We start from the raw sequence: 19,094 nt of genomic DNA, 5'->3' as shown, positions 1-19,094 counted from the left end.
TAAGACAGAGAAGGGAAGATACAGAGCAAAACGCATGTGTGTGCTTCTACATTTATACTTTAGCCAAAACGGCAAGTCAAATGCCTGTCAAAAACCAGCTTGCGGGGGTGGGAGCAAAGAGCAACCGAGTAGGATTGAATTCTCCACAAAGGGTAACTCAAAGGGTTTCAGTCCTGCTCCTCAAGCTCTCAGCACACTAGCGACTTCCCTGTGGATGTACTCAAACCAAGCAGGTTTAAACTCTCTGCCCATCATCTGATGAACTCAGGGATGGGTGTGCCAGCAGGCTCCTCCCAGGGAACATGCTCACACACCCAAACCAAGCAGGACCAAAATCCTTGCCTATCAGATGATGTGCGAGGAGCTCGATCTTGCTGCTGCACTCCTACCTGCCCCACACCGGATATCACATATGATGCCAGTTGTGGGGCAAGTGGTGTGGTTTGGGGAAAATGGCCTGGTGGGCCAAGAACACACAAAACGAAGTTGAGGGCTTTCTGAAAAAGCAAGCAGGTTTCCACCAATGATACCCCTGCTCTTCAGGACCTCCCCCTCCCCACTTATATTATCCAACTATCTTCATTTATGGCTTGTCGGCTAAGAGGCACTCTTACTACACTGGCCAGGCAATTTCCTACCTTGCTATCCCTGAATTTCAGAGTGCAGGCGTAACATGACGAAATCTCACTCTTCCTCTCCTCTAACTGATTCTAGGGTGGAAACAGCAGGGAACAAATGGCAAATCTCTCTCTGGCAAAGCAACAGAGCTAAGAAACAATGCAGCCGCCGCTTTTCTCCGAGCTGTGTTGGTCGAGTGTGCTGGAATAAGTCTCTGTGTTTTCAGTTAAGCTGGCAGGGATGTCAGTCAGTGAAGGACTGCAGCCTAAAGCAATTAGGAATGTGCACTTGTGTATATAATTGTCACCTAACTCAGTTTGCAAGTCAAGCCCCAGCAACCTGCTGCCTTTAATAAGAGAGAGAGAGAGAGATGCCCTAACAATACTCCATCTCTAGCACCGGGGATTAGGACAGAACTCGATGGCGTGTGACTATGGGTTTCTCCAAGTACAGGGATTTCTCATTTCTTGCTCCTAAGTGATGCCTTCAAGCCTGTTCACCCTACAGAAATGTAGAAATAGAAAGGCTGCTTCCATACTAAGGTCTCCTTAATGCTGTGGAGGAGATGCTTTTCAGCAGTCAAGCTCAACCTGGAACGAAAATGGCACTTAAGATAGCACCATTAGATCTGGAAATGTCTATCCTGGTGGCCAAGATGCTTCTATCATGTTCGTTCACAAGTAAGTTCACAAGTAAGTTCCATTCTCCAAAGGTTGCCTGCAACTTAAATTAAAAGCTTTCCCTGCTTGTGTTGTTACTCGCTTCAGTGCAGCCGCAGGATTACTAATCAATTCCCCCCTAATTAGCAAGTTTAACAGCATGAAGGAAATAAATAAGGAGAGCAGACCAATAAAACCACTCTCCGGGGAACAGGAGCTCATTAATTAAGCGGCAACTAGTGCTGAACAGGAAGCAATTACAGGGGGCGAAGCTGAAAGAAGGAAGTTTCTAATTAGAGGCACAGAAGTCCTGAAGGCCCTCGGCAGCACTTTCCTAATCAACAGGTGCTGCAGTTGCATTTTAAAAGGAGGTTGGTTATCACAGATCAGGAAAGAGACACAGAATGTAACATATTGGTGATGGCAATATGACTTTTCTGCAAAAAGTGACTGAAAGATGGGTAGTAATTTCAGCTAAAACAGCTAGTGTAGATGAGGCAGTTCTGATTGCAGCAGACTGCTTTACATGCAGAAGGTCCCAAGCTCATCCCCTGACATTTTCAGGTAGGACTAGGACAGAGCCCTGTCTGACACTTTGGACAGCTGCTGCCAGCCAAGGCAGACAATACAGAACTAGGTGCACCCATAATATGATTTGGTATACGATAGCTTCCTATATCCTACAGCTGCTGAATGGTAAGACAACCTGTTGCACAGTGGCCTTAACTGGCATAGTCTTGCTTGGTGGGCAGGTGGTCTAGACTGGGCAGAGCAGCCCACATGCCCCTGAAACTGAAAATCAGATGGCGGCTCGTGCAACCAGGAAGATCCCCAGTCCTGATACTCGTGGCCATGGAAGACGAGCAGGCCAGGAGAGTCTTCCTCTCCCCAAAAACTCACCCTTACATTTAAGCACTAGCCTGGTAGCCATAGGCGGCCAGGGGTAGCATGTGGGTGAGCACACAGAGTTCCATGCAGAAGAGTGAGGGGCTGGCAGGAGAATGTTCCATCTCTCCTCTACAGCTAATGTGGAAACCGAGTGGGAGCCTAGAGAAAAAAAGCCTATTCCTTGGCACCCAGCAGTACACAGCTCTCCATTACCCTTTCTGCTAGCCCCCAGCAGGGAAGTAGTATCTTTTTCTGCAGTCTAGGAACTTGATGGGGGCGGGCTTACTTACAAGGCTGCTTGAACTAGCTTCTGTGCAAAGGGTCCCTATGTGGAAAAGACTTTCTCTGTCCCTTCTGCCTCCTGCCTCCTATCCCCAATTGACTGCATTCTGTTCTCATTTCGCCCCGTGAATGAAGCTGAGCTGGATTTTTCCCCTGGGATGATGGCGACCCTTCAAGATTTGGCCCTAGGGGGTGGCACACAAACCCTCCCCATTGCTCAGCCAGTTCTCCTCCCCAAGGGGCAAGCAAAATACAAACACAGCAGCGGCCTGGAAGATGCTGTCAAATGACACCTGGCCAAGTGCAGAGGTTGCTAAACGGCCTTCACACCGGCAGTGTAGCTGTGCAGAGGTTTGCCAGTGGCGCTGTGGATCTCTGTTACCAACCTTATGCTGTTTAAGAGCCCTGTTCAGCTTCTTCTCCTGAGTCAGCTGCAATTTAGTCCTCTCCAGAGCTTCTTTCAGCAAAGCCTTCTCTTCAGCTTCTCGGTAGATCTTGTCAGCCAATTTGGCCAGCTCAGACTGGCAGGCTTGCAGAGTCTGCTTGTTTGTCCTGTGCGATGAGACAGACAGGGTAGCTGGAAGTTGGTGTGTTGCAAACCGCATTATAAAAGGGAAACATTACCCTGAAGCTTACAATAAGCGAAATCAGCAAGTCATTAGAAGTTACTAATCAACAAAAACCAGTGCTTGGAATTCCTAAAAGCACTCCTGCTTGGTCACCTACAGGAACTCTTTAGTCGCCTATAGACAATGTTCAGGCATGACGCTATATTTAACTGCACTGAGGACACCGCTGAGTGGATGGTAAAGAAACACCCAGAAAAAATGAATACATGCCACCACCCCTCATAATAAATGGAATGAGCTTCAATCATGACAAATTTATCAAGCGCTACCTTATCTATTTCATTTCGTTTCTGAATCCCTTTCCATGAAACAGTTCAAAATTAACAGAAACTTGATAAAATCATTAATTAAAAAATGAAGAATAAATATATATATATATAAATAATTTCAAATCCAATACAGACACAGACTGAGTTAATTAAGAGTCTCCCCTTAATTAAAGGGCTGGTGCCATGCCATTTTTATTGCAATCATCTCTTTTTTTAAAAATAGATATTTCTCATATATATATATATATATAGAGAGAGAGAGAGATAAAGAGAGAGAGATAAAGAGAGAGTTTTAATTCTATTAATGTTTAGTTGTTTTTGAATGACTGGTTTACCACTCCCCTATGTTTTTAGCAGTTCTTATTTTATCTGTAAGCTGACTTGAGTCCATCGAGGAAAAAGGCGGGACATAAATCAATACAAAAGGTTCTTTGAAAAAGAAAGGTGCCCAAAAGACACTGTGTGCGCGCGTCACCTTTGTACCTGAACTGCCCGACGTCCCTTTCGTACTCTTTCAGCAGCGACTCTTTCCTCTCGAGGCGATCCTTGAGCTTCCTGATCTTGTCGAAGAGCAGCCCAAGGTCCTTCTGCCGTCGCACCCCAAGCTTCTCCCTCTCATCGTAAGGAAGGTGCTTCACCGTCTGCATCCCCGTCAGCTCCTTGACGTTCACCAGGTTGGCGAGATCCTGGATCAGGTTGAGGTACTGGAGGGAAAGAGTAGGGAGCAAACTATCAGCGAGAATGGCAGGATTTTCCCAAGCTGGAAGAAGAACCCCCACTCTGAAAGCAAGCGGATGTCTTCGCTTTGCATTACCACTGAAGCTGCAGAGCTAAGTGAGCAACCCACTCGTGTTCCTGGTTCACCCACCTGTAATCCATAGGAGGGCTATGATCAGTACTATGCACCCTTGTAAACCAGAGGCAGGGTACCTTTTTCAGACTGAGGGCCGCACTCCCTCATGGGTAACCTTCTGGGGGCCACATGTCAGCGATGGGTAGGGCCAGAGGCAGAATTGGGTGCAGCCACAGATATGACTCTTACCCTTGTTATGTCAGAGGTTTCTAGACACGGCTGACCCTACATACACCTCCCTGTATAATCCATCCAAGCAGACACACTTGAGCTAGAGGAAGGAAGCGGAGGTGGCCTGGCAGGAGTTCAGGTAAGAGAAGCCTGGAGGGCCACATTTGCCCCACCCCCCAGTGTGAGGTTTCTCAGCCCTGATGCAAATGAAGGTCAGTGTCAGCTTCTGGCACCTTTGGGAATTTGCTGAAGCCAATCTGCCCTGGAAAGGCATGCCCATCTGACCCCAGGCCATGCTGGTAGAGGATGGTTCTGGGCACTGTGGTAGATTTTTAAAAAACTTTTGGGTTGCTCACAGCCACGTCCTGCAGACTGCAATGCGGCTGCTCGCTGCCAGTCTTGCCACCATGGCAAGGGGAAGCCTGCTGAAGGCAGGGGATGGGGTGGGTACTTGAGGGCACTTGCTGATGGGCGGGCTCAAACCTGACACCATCGCTGATGTAAGCGCATGGTAATAACAGTATTTGTAGCACGCTCTCTTGGGAGCACATCTCTGCCCCTAGACACAGATCAGGAGAGGACTGCATGCTCTGATGTCCTCTGCAACACAAAGCCCCGGCCGCCCACCCCAAAGTACTTTAACACATTCTTCATTTTCATACCATGTTCTCACTGAGGTCTAAAGCGTCAGCCATTTCCAGCTTCGCAGTCCTCTCTATGGTCAAGTTGGGATCTGTTCTGGAAACACTGCTTTGAAGCTGGGAGGGTAAAGGAAATAGAATCATAGCATTGTAGCATTGTGGAAGAGACTCCAACCTCCTGCAATGCAGGAATCACACCTAAAGAATCCATAGCAGATGACTGATCCACCCTCTGTTTAAAAACCTCCAAGGAAGGAGAGTCCACCACCTTCTGAGGGAGCCCATTCCACTGCCAAACAGCTCTTACTGTCAGGAAGTTCTTCCTAATGTAAAATAATGTATTCTGAAATATTCAGAATAGGTTATCGAGGTGGGAGCTACGGCCAAAAAGACATCAACAAATATTCTTCCTTCCTTTCATGACACGTTTTCTAAAGAAAGCATCACCAGGATACCGTGCATTGTTCAGTTTACCTGATTAGCATCCGCTGCTGTCATCAGGGTTGTCACTTGCTCCTTCTCTGTTCTTTCATCTCCCTTCTCAGCTGGGCCTTTTTTCAGCACTCTAAGTGGCTCTCCAATTCTCTCTTCAAAACCTGAGAAAGAGAAGTCGTCGTACTGTGCCACTTCCCGTTTCACTTGAAACTCACATTAAACACGTTTTGCAAAGGATGAAAGATTCCAGGGAAAAGAGGGCGAAGACTATGGGGTGGAGTGATTGGGACTAGGGCAGGACAGGCCCAGGCTCAAATCTCTGCTCACTTGGTGATCTGGACTAGACACTTTCTATCTCACATGAAACTCAAAATTCAACTGGAGAAGTGGTGAGCAGGTGTTTAATCCTTTACACACACACAATGGCAATTCATTAAATTGCTCTCTTTCTATTAATTCACAGAATGGGGCAGGGAGTCTGAGGGCCACCTGCCAGTGGTGGGTGGAGCCAGAGGCTGAAGGGGGTGGAGAAACAAATGTGAATTTTTACCTCTGTGAATTTCTGCAGACACTTGCACCGTTCTCTCCATTCTCCACCCGGGCAAGCAAGGAGCATTATCAGACTTCAAAGACTCAGTCCCACCAGGCAAAAATACTCAAGAGGGTGCAAAGCAGGACTGGTGAGGGGCATAGCTTGGGGAGAAGGGGTGTGGCTGGGGAGCACCCCAAGGGCCAGATAGAGGCTTGGAGGGCCACATTTGGCTCCTGGGTCTGAGGATCTTCACCCCTGCTATAGAAGTTTCTGACACAAGGATGTGATGATGTCTATTCTGGACCCATGGAAGAGCCCACAGAGCAAGGCAGGTGTTGCAGCGCTATGAAGAACTCCTCATGAGGTGGAACTTAGCCCTTTTGAGCATTTGTACCTGAATTTAAAGGCATGTAGTAGCTCCGCTAACAAGCTACTTGTTACCATATGTGTGTTTTACACTAGACCTGTGCAGGTGCTTGCAGGAGAGAAGCCTTACAGCAATGCTTGATTTCTTACTGCTGTTTCTCAGGTACCCAAATTCATCCCGCAACTTACAAAAGCTACCTGCACAAATCACTGCCTCCAAGCGTTCCATGAAATGTAGCACTCACCCAATGGGTGACCCCTTTCTAGCATTCTGACTCTTTGCCGCAGCTCAGCCAGGGCGCCTTTCTGGCGACTGATGATTTCCTCGTGTCTGGAGCCTTTGCATCTTGCTCCCAGATCAGCCAGGCTCACGGATGATACCTGAAGGAAACAGGCTCAGGTTAATAATTCTCTTCTGAGGCAACAAGGTGATAAGGGGCCCCTCTGGGCAACTCGCTTCCATGTGGATTCCTCAATGCAGAAATTACAAAAGGCGCTACATGAAAAGGGGAAGAAGGTCACCCTCAAAGAGTTCCATTTTTTAAAAACGGGGAAGTAGCTCTCTTGCATCAAAATGCCTTGGCAATGTTCCAACTCACAGTACAGGGAACAGAGACTGACAGAAACCTCAGGGCACCATCTTGATTTTACAACATTAGCTAAGCTTGGTTCCTGTTTTTATCTTTCCTTATCTCTGCAATTCCCCCCCTCCCTCCACTCTACATGCACACACATTTTTTTTCTCCCTTAAACAAATCCTTTGCTCTATTAGATCTTCTGAGAGCCCATTTATTTTTCACCTAGTTTATCAAAGTTTTCTTTTAAAAAATTCCAAATTGACACATTTTTAACAAAGCAGAGGCGTATTATTTATTTTATAGGTATATAGTTTTTTAAGTGTTCAGAATTTGAGTATACAAATGGAAAGTTTATAAGATATTTTGTATACAGAAATTATAGTAATGAATAAGTTAAATTTATATATATATATATTTCTCTGTCCTTTTAAAAAATCAGAGTAAGAAACCCCAAAGTCCACCCTAATCCCCCAATGAAAAGGAACTATTCTTGTCCAAATTGCTTAGCAGATGCAATCTAATTAGTTGCTGCTACATATGGCCCAGAAAAGACTTTGAAAATTCGCCCATGGCTTTCCTTAGGGTAGATAAAACCATTATTTGCAAAGGACCTAGGACCATAAAACCACTCTGCTTTGTGTGCACTTGTGCAAGTATTTGTGGAATAAAATGGGAGTGCCTGAGTACGTCCCTTTTTATTTTCTCCCACAAGCTGCCTTTCCAACTCTAATGAGCAATTACAATCACACTTAGCAGTTAACAAGACTTCACATTTTGCAAAGCGCTATAAAAACATTTGCCAGTTACCTATCACAACATGCCTGGATGATAGGTACTTAATGAGAATCAAGTTACATGGGACAGGAGCAAAGGCGTGTGCTGTTGCTTGAGCTGCAGGGGGTTGCCTCCTCTTGGGGAACAATCCTGCAACAGCTCTAGGGAGGTTCTGTTGGACAGAACAACAGGCTTCTGGGTCCTGCTTCATCCACCCAAGATGAAGAAGTTCTTTGCCCAGTTCAGCTGGGCTTCACAGCAGCTGTACTGGAGACCTGATGCTGCAGCATCAATGGCAGTTACTTGTACTAGCAACACGGACAGGGCTGGTTCCTATTACTGGAGATGAAGGGCAAGCTGACCTACCTACTGTGCAAAGGCTCTGTGTTTCGTGTCTTCACCAGATGGGAAGACAGCAGGCTGCATGAATGCAAAGTGCCACATGAATACCGGAGAGTGGTTAAGCTACAACATGACCAATCTGCTCCCCTGAGCAGGTATCAGTTTACAGGTAAGGGCTTGAACAGCCTGTTGTTAACAGTGCAAGTGGTAGCCCCCGGTTCAAATCTCAACTCTCGCTAATTGGCTGTACGCAAGCCACTAGCACTCAGTTTCAACGGTTCCATCTGCAAAATGGGGATAATAAGATGGCTCAGCTTGCAGGATCATCATAAGGAACACAGAAAGCTGCTGCAGACAGAGTCATTTCATGAGTGTGGCTAGTACTATCTGCACCAGCAGAGGAGAACCTCCAGCCCATGGGTCTAATTAGGCTAGGGTTACCAGACATCCCCGGATTTGCAAACCTGTCCCTAGACAAATTCCGTCCCTGGAATGTCCCCAGATTTGCAAATCTGTCCCCGGGAAACATGGCAGTGGCAGCCTCAGCAGCCCAGAGCCAGCCTGGTGGCGCAGTTGGCTCTGGCTGGCTTCAGGAGCTGCTCACTGCTGCCGCCACTGCCGAAGGGGAACCAGGGATGTCTGGTGGTGCAGATCTCCTGCCCCCTTCCCCCTTTGTTTTGACAGATCGGGGGAGGCTCGGGAGTCATGGGCAGGCGGGTGCTGCCCAGGAGGGGCACAAGGCACATAGTTTCTCTGCCAGGCAAGGTGCAAAGCCCTTCTTTTGCACCCTGTGAAACATAAATGTGCAGAGTTTTTTTAAAAATGGGTGCCACCTGCCCATGACTCCCAAATCTCCCCTGATCAGTCAAAACAAAGGAGGAAGGAGGCAGGAGATCGGGGGAGGCTTGGGAGTCATGGGTGGTGGCACGCCATTGCCCAGTTTTTTAAAAACTCTGCGCATTTATGTTTCACAGGTTGCGAAAGAAGGGCTTTGCACCTTTATACAATATGTATGTGTGCTCGTGTATTTTGCCTCACCATCCCCACTACTGACTCCCTGTTGCTACTCAGCTTAAAAAAAAAAAGGGTCCCTGGATTCATTGAAAAAAAATCTGGTGACCATAAATTAGGCCCCCAATTTGGCCAAGCCTTGCCCACTTGCTCTGTACCTTACACCATATATAATGCAGGGAAAAGACAGAGCTGGTCTACACTGACTGGCAACGCACCAAAAGACTTCAAATAGAAGCATTTTCTAGCCCAACTCTGAGGTGCCAGGGACTGCACATGCAACCTGTCACGTTCCAAACAGGCTGCCTCCCTTCCCTGAATATTAATGAGACTGTGTAGGTTATGTGAACGCTCATCGTTAAGATCATCGCTTGGTGAGATATGCAGGGTCTCACTTAGTCAGGCTCTGGGTATGCTGTCATTTTTCTAGGTTACAATGGATCATTACAGGCACAAAATGACATTTTGGCAATGCTGACTCATTCATCAGCTTTAGAGCAATTAAACATAAAGGGCATCTTCAGTCATTTTGTTTGCTTCCAACAGGCACAATTCTTTTGGAGCAAGATGTCATGGGCTGGTTGGACGCAGAGGAATTATGGGAGGAACCAGCTGGGAAAACCCAAGGGAAAAAGGCTCTGAGCCTGGGGATTGGTGGTGGCACGATGATGAGTGGTCAGGGGGAGAAAATGGGGAAGAGGTATTGTAAGCTGAAGAGGTAGAAGGGCTTAGTGAGCCGGGAGAGTTTGTGGCAGAGAAAAGTCCAGAATCAGAGGCAGAAGCTGAAGCAGGAGAATGGAAAGAGGGAGGCCAAGAGACAGAGATGAGTCATGCTGGAGAAGAGTCATGAGGGTCTCCCCTTTGTGCTGTGACAAGCTTCCCTCTCCCCTTGTCTCCCAGAACCAGAAGAGGCATGGCAAGCGTGGAGGGGACTGTGTCTGCATGCAGGCTCAGTCTCTGGTTCCCTGGGAAAGCCCTGGAGAGGAGGGGACTTAGGTGATAAGACTTTCAGTCTTGACAACTGATATTCATAGAGGAAGACCACTGAGAATGAGCTGTTGTGCTCATTAGGCCTGACACTCAACCATGTCTGTGGCGATCATGTGTTTGCTAATGACGTTAACTCCAACTCTGAACTGTGTGATTACTGACCAGCGTGCTCTTGTGACACAAGGGTGGGGAACCTCAGCTCCAGGGGCCAAGTCATGCCGCCCTCTTCCCAAGCCACATCCCTCCCCTCTGATAAGTAGCCCCTGAAAACAAAGGAATTCACCTTTGGCCAAAAAGAGTCTTCCACCTTTGTCCTGCTGGCACAGAGATGAGCAGTTGAAACCAATCAGCCATGTGGCTGTTTCAAGACAAGATTCCTGACCAAGTTCAATCCCCAGCATACCAAATTTGGGCTAGAAAAGACCCCTATCTAAAACCTTTCAGCACTGGTGAGTGTAGATCAGCTCCACCTTATAGCTGCCCGACACCTGACATTGTATATACGGCATCAGGGTATAGATGGGCAAGGCTTAGCCATATGCCCCGTGGGTTGGAGGTTCTCCACTGCTGGTGCAGACAATACTAATTGGACCTGTAATTGGACTCTGCATACAGATCTCCCTGTGTTCTTTACAATGATCCTGAAAGCTGAGCCATCTTATTATCCCCATTTTACAGCTCGCCACACTCAATCTGGTTGACAGGGCTTTGATGCCCCAAGTCTTCTTCATCCATGTTCCCAGCACATTGCTCCGAAGGCAAATACCAGGTACAGGAGAGGTCCCCACCAGTACTACCAGAGTGCTCCGCAGTGTTCCCTGCTTCGAGTGCCACTTGCCTTCTTGCTTGTGGGGGCTTCGTCCGGGGTGGAGGACCTTGTCTGCACGCTCTTGTGCTGTGCAATTTTCTTGGGCTCACCTGCCTTTTCCTTCCTCTCTGTCGCCAGCTCCTGCAGCTTCCCTCTGATGTTCCTGCACTCCAAAAAGGAAGAGGGGAAGGAGGAGGAGATGTTGTTGCTAAAGGAGAATGATGGGTGGTGGAGACCCAAGGCTGATGTTAGCAAGCATCTAGTGAAGAACAGAGGTTAAGAGGAAGCAGCAGAGTCAACCTACTGGCTGAACAAGCCCAGCAACATCTACTGGGTCTGGGACCAGCTTTCTATAGGCTTTTCCATCCCTTCTGACTCCACTTTTTAAAACTGAGCTATCAAGAGGCTACAGCTGGGACCTTCCATCTGTACTCCCAGAGCTACCACCATCACCAGGAAAGTGTTTTTAAAACACATTGTTCTGGTGCAGCTGTATTTAGTGCAGCCCATCCAAGGGAGCCCCCCCGCACTCGCAGCAATGGCCTCACACCAGAGATCAGGCTGGCATAGTGCTAAGAGTAATCAGGCTGGGAGTGAGGAGACATGGGTTCAAATACTCTGCCACAAAACTTGCTGGGCGGCCCTGGGCTAGTCACTATCTCTCAGCCGAACCAACTTCATAGGGTTGTTGTGAGGGCAGGTCTGGGAGGGAAACCATGAACGTTGCCTTGAGCTCCTTGGATGAAAAGTGTGATACAAACAACCCCCCTACCTTAATTCTTCGCTTTGTGCTTTGAGGTCTGCATCTTTCTGGTCCACAAGCTTGGACATCTCAAAGAGTTTCTCTCGAAGCTGGTTGAGTTCGTGGGCTTGGCTGTGGACAAGACGCCGTTTCTGCTCTAGCTCCATCTTCTGTTTTTCACTGAGTTCTCCTGCACAAAGTGAGTTCGGAGTGGTTTTGGGCTATATTAGCTGTAGATCCTATAGATTTACATGCTGGCTGGGACTGATGGAAGTTGGAGGTCCAACATCTGGAGGGCCAGAGGTTTGCCACTCCTGATGCAGGCACACATACCCAGGAACAGGAAAGACAGAGATGATGAACTATGACCAAACTTTCAGTACCTTGGCCCAATACACCTAAGAGGGCTTCACTTCCTAGCCCTGACTTGGAAGAGGGGGATTGCACTGTGGGCTCCCACAATACTTTTCATTTTCTCTTTCCTCTGGTACATGTGACTGTTCACCTTCTCTCTGTTTTTGTGCTAACTTAATGCAATGTTACACCTGCAGCGATTTTAACACTAACCATGGTTAGTTTCAAACCTGGGTTTACAACCTGGGGATGCACACATTCTAGTGAGAACTGGATTAACATTGGCGTAGATGAAACACCGACAAAAAGGAAGGAAAAAAAAGCTCTGTGCATGATAAGGGAGGAGGAAGGATTGTGTGAGCTGACAGGTGCTCCCATTTTCTCCTAACCAAACCTTGGATATTAGAAACTTGGTCTCCATAGGGGCATTTGTTCAATGAAGGAAGATCTTCTTTAAAAGCATCTCTGTGTTGCATTAGCACAGCAAAGGATCCTAGAGCCATTTACAGTGTTGGCTCTACCACAGAGGTGGGCAAGCTGCAGCTCTCCAGATGTTGCTGAACTCCAACTCCCATCAGGCCCAACCTGCATGGCCAAAGCTCAAGGGCTGATGGGAGTTGGAGTCCAACAGTTTCCGGAGAGTCACAGGTTGCTCACCCCAAATCTATAAATATGGAACTCCCTCTTCTCAGACACTTTCCAACTGTATGCACCTATGCATGCTTGCCAACAAAGTAAAAGCAAAGCATCATAAACAAACAGCCACAGGACCATCATGCACCATAAAAACTGGCACACATTTTATATATGTATTTGCTGCAGCCCAGACAAAGGAAGACACTTTCCCAGCAGTATATTTCTCTGTATTAGCAAGCAGAAATTCGGTCTCTGATTGAACTGATCCACTGTCCCTTTCTATTAAGGTGTTCCAGTTTTTTAGTTCTTAACAGTGCAATCCTATGTTTGGCTGAGTTTCACAGGCCTTGCTCCCAGATAGCTATGGACAGAGCATTCTTGGTGTGATCTGGGTGTTTTAGACTATAACTCCCATCAGGTCCAGCCGCCTGGGAGTTGCAGTTGGAAAACATCTAATAGGCTCCAGGCTGAGGATAGGAGAGAAGGTGGTAAAAAACATATTAAGTTACGTGATGCTATTTCACAAACCAATCACATCAGACACCCTGGCTCTGGCTTCTGAGAGTTCCTTCTTTAACTCTGAAATGACAGCCTGGTTGGACACGATTTCATGCTTTGCAGCTGCTAATCCTTCCCTGAAGTTTGTGAAACAAAAATGAAGAAGCAAAAAATTCAGTCTGAATAACGCAGCTTGAGATGCTCATTCTTTATTTGATGATTTTAAAACCTTTTAAGTCTATCATGAGGAAGATTATGGGGGGAAAAATCCCTCCAGTTTTGATGGAAGTCAATACGTATTTGGGGGGTACAAATGCAGATGGCTTTCATCAAAGTGGCTCATTAGCATACTGTCAGGTTATGCCACCAGAATGGGAGGCTGATTAGACAAGCCTCAAAATATTATAATGCACTTTGGAAATATGACTCATAACCCCTCTTGAGAATTCTCACAAACATATATTGCTATTTCCAAGGCTTCCTTTTCCCACAGCTTTTGAGTAATTTATGCTATAGAAAGCAGCAATAGGAAACCGACAGGAAATTTAGTGACTTACTTCAGGAAAACATCAGACCCTTCCGGGCAAGGAACTTCTGGTGGATGAGCTGGCAACAACTTGCAAGATTCCCTCTGCATGTCTGAGGAAAAAGAAAGACACCCAAAAATATAAAAATATTCTGAGAAACGTAAGGTTTCACATCTGGATTATTATCCTGATGACTTCTCAAGAAGAGAATGGCAAACAGCATAAAACTATACAATTTAGAAAAAAAACTTTTTTAAACATTTTAAAAAGAAATCGAAAGCATTAAGAGAACATTTAAATCTGTCTGGAGTTCAACAAAAGGCTTTTTTGATCAGTAAACTATTCAGATTAATCAGTTGTGCCTAAGATGGTTAGATACTCTCAGGATCGTTTTTCAGACTACAACTCCCATCATCCCCGTGTTTGCTGGGGGTAAAGAGAGTCGTAGTGCAAAACATCTGGAGGCCACTAGCTTAGAAAAGGCTGATTTAAATCAACAATTGTTTACTCAGTTAGGGTAACTGATTAAAACATTTTGATTTAAGAAAAAAAGTCACCCCTTGAGTTAATCAATCAGCAGGTTATTTTAGAAAACTTCAGTGCAGTTTGTTGGCATGAACTGACCCCAAGTATGACAGGATATGCCAAGGGCACCAGACAAGAGCATTCTCTGTTTTCTCTGCTGACCTTCTATTTGCTTCTGAAGCTTTGCATTTTCCTCCTTTGCCGCCTTCAGCTTCTGGACAGCTTCCACAAATTTGTTTTCCAAGTCCACTATTGTCTTTGAGTGTTGCTTGTTCTGTTCCTTATATTCTGTTATCTCCACCTGATGCTTCTGCTTCTGCATCTCATTCTCATTCTCAATGCTCTTCAGACGTTTCTCCCAGACGGTTAGCTTCTCTTCTGCCACTGTCTAAAAACGAGCAAACCCCCAAACAGAACTCATTCATTTTGCTCAGCACATGGGTGACTTTTTCAGATAAAGCCATTGTCAAGGGTGCTAGGAGAAAATCAAACCAGCAAACCTTCATGTTTAGTTATTTATTTGTTCAATTTGCATCTTGTCCTTCATCAGTTTCCTTCTCCCCAGGGTGTGTCATTCTTAACAAATTTTGGGGGCAGTTGGGAGGGAGATTATGATTCACTTGAATTAGAAAACTTTCTTAATACAGCACTTAAATCAGTAACTGGTTTATCTCAGAGACATGCTTTGAGATGTGGGAGGTGGATGAGCCCAGACCTTAATTTCCAACCCTCCAAAATGGCCTTTCACAAATCTCCCATTCCAGCAGCTGCTGTCTTTCATCTCCAAGTTGAAAACGTGGGAGCAGCTGTCACTCCTCAAAGGGCCAAATCTGGGGCTAGGTGTTTCTAGCTGCTGAACTCTCAAACAGAATTGCTTGCACTCCTCTGTCACCAGTTACCTTTCTTCTTGTAGCCTCTTCTAGGCTCTCCACAGCCTTCTTTATCTTGGCATTTAGAGCTTCTTCTGATTTTGTTTTAAGTTCAATTACCTGTAATGAACATATTATTAAGAAGTGAGAAGATAGAACCTAGGCTTCAGAGAATGGAGTGTTGTTTGTCTTAGTTAAAAGCCTGGCAGACCAGAGTTTAACTTGCCAATAACTGTGCTGCTGGAAATCAGACACCAGGAAGAGTCTGGATTAGAGAACTTCAGATGAGAATGGCAGGGTGGGGAAGCAATGATGATAACACTTTATTTTATCCCTCTTTCAATTCTAACTTCGTTCACATATATTGCCATGCTATGGGAAAGGAGAACATGCTTCAAAGCTTACTAACTGGTGTTTTGCATTTATATCCCACCTTTTACTCAATTCAGCATATCTAGTTCTCCACTGCAGCCTCACAAAGAAGAAGAAGAAGAAGAAGAAGAAGAAGAAGAAGAAGAGTTTGGATTTGATATCCCGCCTTTCACTCCCTTTAAGGAGTCTCAAAGTGGCTAACATTCTCCTTTCCCTTCCTCCCCCACAACAAACACTCTGTGAGGTGAGTGAGGCTGAGAGACTTCAAGGAAGTATGACTGGCCCAAGGTCACCCAGCAGCTGCCTGTGGAGGAGCGGAGACGCGAACCCGGTTCCCCAGATTAGCAGACTACCGCTCTTAACCACTACACCACACTGGCTCACAAAGAGCCTTGGAAGGCAGGGAAGGTTGAGAGACAGTGACTGGTCCATCGTCACCCAAGTGAGCTTCATGGACAAGTAGGGACTAGAATCTGGGCTGCCAGCATCCTAGTCAAGAGGCCAGTTTGCCTCCCTCCTCCTCCTTCTCCCCACCACCTCCTCCTCCTCCTCCTCCTCTGTGATCTGACTCCCTTTGAGATGCACTGTCTCAGACATCCGGATTACTTGTGCTTGCCCTGCAAATGAGGATCAGAAGCCACATTCAAACCATAATGCCCATTGTAGTGGAGAGGGCAACACAGACCATACTTGGCTTTGAGTCAACATAGTGGAATGGTCAGACCTAGGTATGAAACTCACACTCAGCCACTTGGTAACCTTGAGGCACCCTTGCCTTCTCAGCCTAGTCTAGCTCCAATGGTTTTTGTTTGTTTGTTTGCCTGTTTGTTTTTGAGAGGGCAAAATGTGGAGGTGAAGGGAGGCAAGAACCATGTACTCTGCCTTTAGTTCCTTAGAAGAATGGTGTGATATAAAAGTGGGAAAGGACCTATGGTTATTAAGTAACTTAATGTAGGAAGAAGTGCTTCCTTTGAACACTCAAAATGCACAATATAAATATTTATCTCTCTAGCTGTCTGCTAGAGGAGATTGTGGGATGGCAATGAGGAGGCAGGCCCACGGATTTCTATATACCTCAGCCAATCGCTTCATCTGAGCTTCCAAATCTCGGACCTTTTTCTTTTCTTCATCAATTGCCTCCTTTAATTTTGCTTCCTCCAGGGCAGCCAGCCCCTCCAGAACCTGGGAAAGTAATTTAATTCTTCTTGTTAACATGGTTAAAGCAAATGAAGGAAATTTGCTAGGCAGAAACAGCTTGGTGACGGATGAACAAACGTTAAGTTAACATTCTGGTGGGAGAGGCCCTTAAAAATAATTAGCTGCATTGGGCACAGCATTGGGGGAGGGGGGAGTTACAAAATACCAAGCATATGAGCTACTGAGATGTACGTTCACAGCATGATTGGATGGAGGACCAGAATTATTAAGATACCAGTTCCAAAGGGGGTAGACTTAGGTAATTGCATTTTTGTATTGTTGTTGTTGTTACTACTATTACTATTATTATTACTTTGTGATGCCGCAACAACTGACCTGCCTTGCTCTGTGGGCTCCTCCCTGATAGCAGATCAGGGCATCTTGTTCCACCTTTTTCAGTTCTTACTATGTAGGCCTAGTATGTCCCCATTGCCACTTCCATTTAGAAGGTGGGTTCAAACACTTTTAAAAACACCCCTAAGCTTTCTTTGTACCTTCTCATTCTCCTGAAGTTCTCGCTCTCTGTCTCGAAATTGCTCCTCGAGTTTTTCTTTCAGTTCATTTAGCTTCTCCTGCAGGAAGGAATCCTGAGACATCTCTGCCATCTTCAGCTGGTTCTATAGCAAAAGATTCAGACCGTCAGGCCTGCCTTGGGCTACTGGCCTCAGCCAGAGAAGCTCACTTCAGGGAAAACACCTTTTACCTGCAGCGTCTGGAGTTTGGCCATGGTCTCATGGTGTTTGCCCAGCAGCTTCTTCATGTAGGAAGCCATTCCTGACAAAAACAGACAAGCATGATAACAGAAGGGAGTGACCAGGCTTCATCTCTCTCCTCTGTTTCCTGGAAAATTCCTTTCTTTAGCCAGGTTTCCTTAAACGGAGCTCATTCTGGTGCAGCAGTGAAAAACGTTTTGGACTAGGGCAGGACTAGGGATCCAGCAGCCCTCCAGAAGTTGACGGACCCAGCAGCCTGTCTCACAGGGTTGTTGTGAGAATGAAATGGGGTGGGTGGGATCATGAACACTGGCCTGTGCTCATTGGAGCAAGTTCAGGATTGAAAGGGGTGTGTGCTCGCACATGTATGTGTGTGTGTACATAATGCCATTGCCTTGTACCTGGACAATTAATCTTTCTCTTTCCTGGATTACATGTTCCATTTTCAGGATCAAAAAACACATGGTTGGAACTCCCACTGTCTTTTTATTTTACAAAAAGCAGCTATAGCAGGTTCTGTTTATTTGTTTAGGAATCTATAAACTGCAGTTCTGCCAAAAATGGCACACAAAGCAGTGTAAAATACTAAAAACTAAAAGTACAATTATTATGGTTATGCTTACTAACTTATCAACCATCATAAACTGTTGGCAGGTGGTGGGGAGGATCATGGTTACAATGCCGGTGCTGGATTTTGGTTATGATGGGGAGGGGAGAGGGTACTTTGGCTGGGGCAGTGATCCTAGGGCAGCATTGCACTCTCACTTAGGGTCCTACAGTATGATTGATGTGCACAGAAAATGTAAGAGAGACAAGGGAACCTTTTTCAGAGCCAGACACATCAAGCCCCACATCCCGAAGGAGACATTCCACTGCATCCACCCAGCCCAGCAAACTGCAGAGGACTCCGGCCGTTGAGGTCTGGACTCCCAAGGCAGGCGGGGTCAGGCACAGATTCTGAAGATTGCAGATCTCTTTCCTCAAGCTGTTGCTGCAGTAAGAGGTTCCCAAGAAATCCTAGCAAGAAAACAGGGAAGAGATGAAGCAAACCCACACAGACATGAGTGTGGGTCATTCTTATCTTGAAGCAGCAGTGAAGACTCATTTCCCCACATAATATTCTCGGCTGTTTTTGTAACAGCTAGTTGCTCTAGCAATAAATCATTTGGTGTTGTGTTTCAACAGCCCTCATCTTCCTGTTACAAGGAAGGAATTCAGAAAAGATAACAATCCCCCCAAGTCATCTCTCAACACTCCAGAGCAATTACCCAGGCCAATTATTTTTCTTTCTTAAAAAAAAGTAATTCCCAAGTATAAGCCTGATGAACTGGATACTGGCAGGGGGCACACAGACGGATTCTTTTGGGGTAGTCGTTTTAGCAATCTGGACTGGACTTATTTAGATGACCAGTGGAGCCTTCTTCATGACAGTGATGGGTGGGGCCAGAGGGAAAAAATGGGTGGAGCAACAGGTGCAATTGGCTTCATCCTGGTGGTGCAAATGTCAGAGGTTTCTACACCCATACATTTCCCCATCAGGCAAACCAGTAACATTACTGCAGTTCAGGGACACTTCTAGCTAGGCAAAAGCATTCAAGGAGGGCATGGAGCAGGAGCGGTGCGGGGTAGGGCCTGGGAAGAGTCCTGTGGACCAGGCAGAGAGGTCTGGAGGGCAGGATATGGCCCCTGGCCCTGAGCATTCCTGCCCCTGCTGCAGACCAGTCCTGTGCAACCTGCATGTGTAGAATTCCACCATAACTCATCTAAACAAAATGAGAAAGCTAATATCCTATAAAGATGTGTCTAAAGGCATTA

General features: G+C 46.3%; 1 protein-coding gene across 9 annotated transcripts in view; it reads right to left on the bottom strand.

Moving 5' to 3' along the window:
• FHAD1 (forkhead associated phosphopeptide binding domain 1) overlaps positions 1-19,094 on the bottom strand; it is a 36,429-nt gene that overhangs the window by 362 nt on the left and 16,973 nt on the right. For 7 of the 9 annotated variants that reach the window (XM_028740569.2, XM_028740573.2, XM_028740576.2 and 4 more), the window contains 16 exons: positions 18,101-18,296; positions 17,270-17,340; positions 17,061-17,183; positions 16,444-16,551; positions 15,028-15,117; positions 14,291-14,516; positions 13,634-13,715; positions 13,107-13,213; positions 11,619-11,778; positions 10,877-11,009; positions 6,589-6,724; positions 5,485-5,606; positions 5,032-5,127; positions 3,829-4,049; positions 2,834-2,999; positions 639-710 (listed from right to left, as the gene is read on the bottom strand). In XM_028740569.2, coding sequence (XP_028596402.2) covers positions 639-710; positions 2,834-2,999; positions 3,829-4,049; positions 5,032-5,127; positions 5,485-5,606; positions 6,589-6,724; positions 10,877-11,009; positions 11,619-11,778; positions 13,107-13,213; positions 13,634-13,715; positions 14,291-14,516; positions 15,028-15,117; positions 16,444-16,551; positions 17,061-17,183; positions 17,270-17,340; positions 18,101-18,296 — 2,109 coding nt within the window. The remainder of the gene's footprint in view (positions 1-638; positions 711-2,833; positions 3,000-3,828; positions 4,050-5,031; positions 5,128-5,484; positions 5,607-6,588; positions 6,725-10,876; positions 11,010-11,618; positions 11,779-13,106; positions 13,214-13,633; positions 13,716-14,290; positions 14,517-15,027; positions 15,118-16,443; positions 16,552-17,060; positions 17,184-17,269; positions 17,341-18,100; positions 18,297-19,094) is intronic. The other 2 variants (XM_028740574.2, XM_028740578.2) reach the window with 1 other exon arrangement.

Source organism: Podarcis muralis, chromosome 7 (assembly GCF_964188315.1).
Source record: "Podarcis muralis chromosome 7, rPodMur119.hap1.1, whole genome shotgun sequence".
Taxonomy (NCBI): Eukaryota; Metazoa; Chordata; class Lepidosauria; order Squamata; family Lacertidae; genus Podarcis; species Podarcis muralis.
Note: the sequence above shows the minus strand (reverse complement) of the source record. Positions and strands in the feature narration are given on the sequence as shown.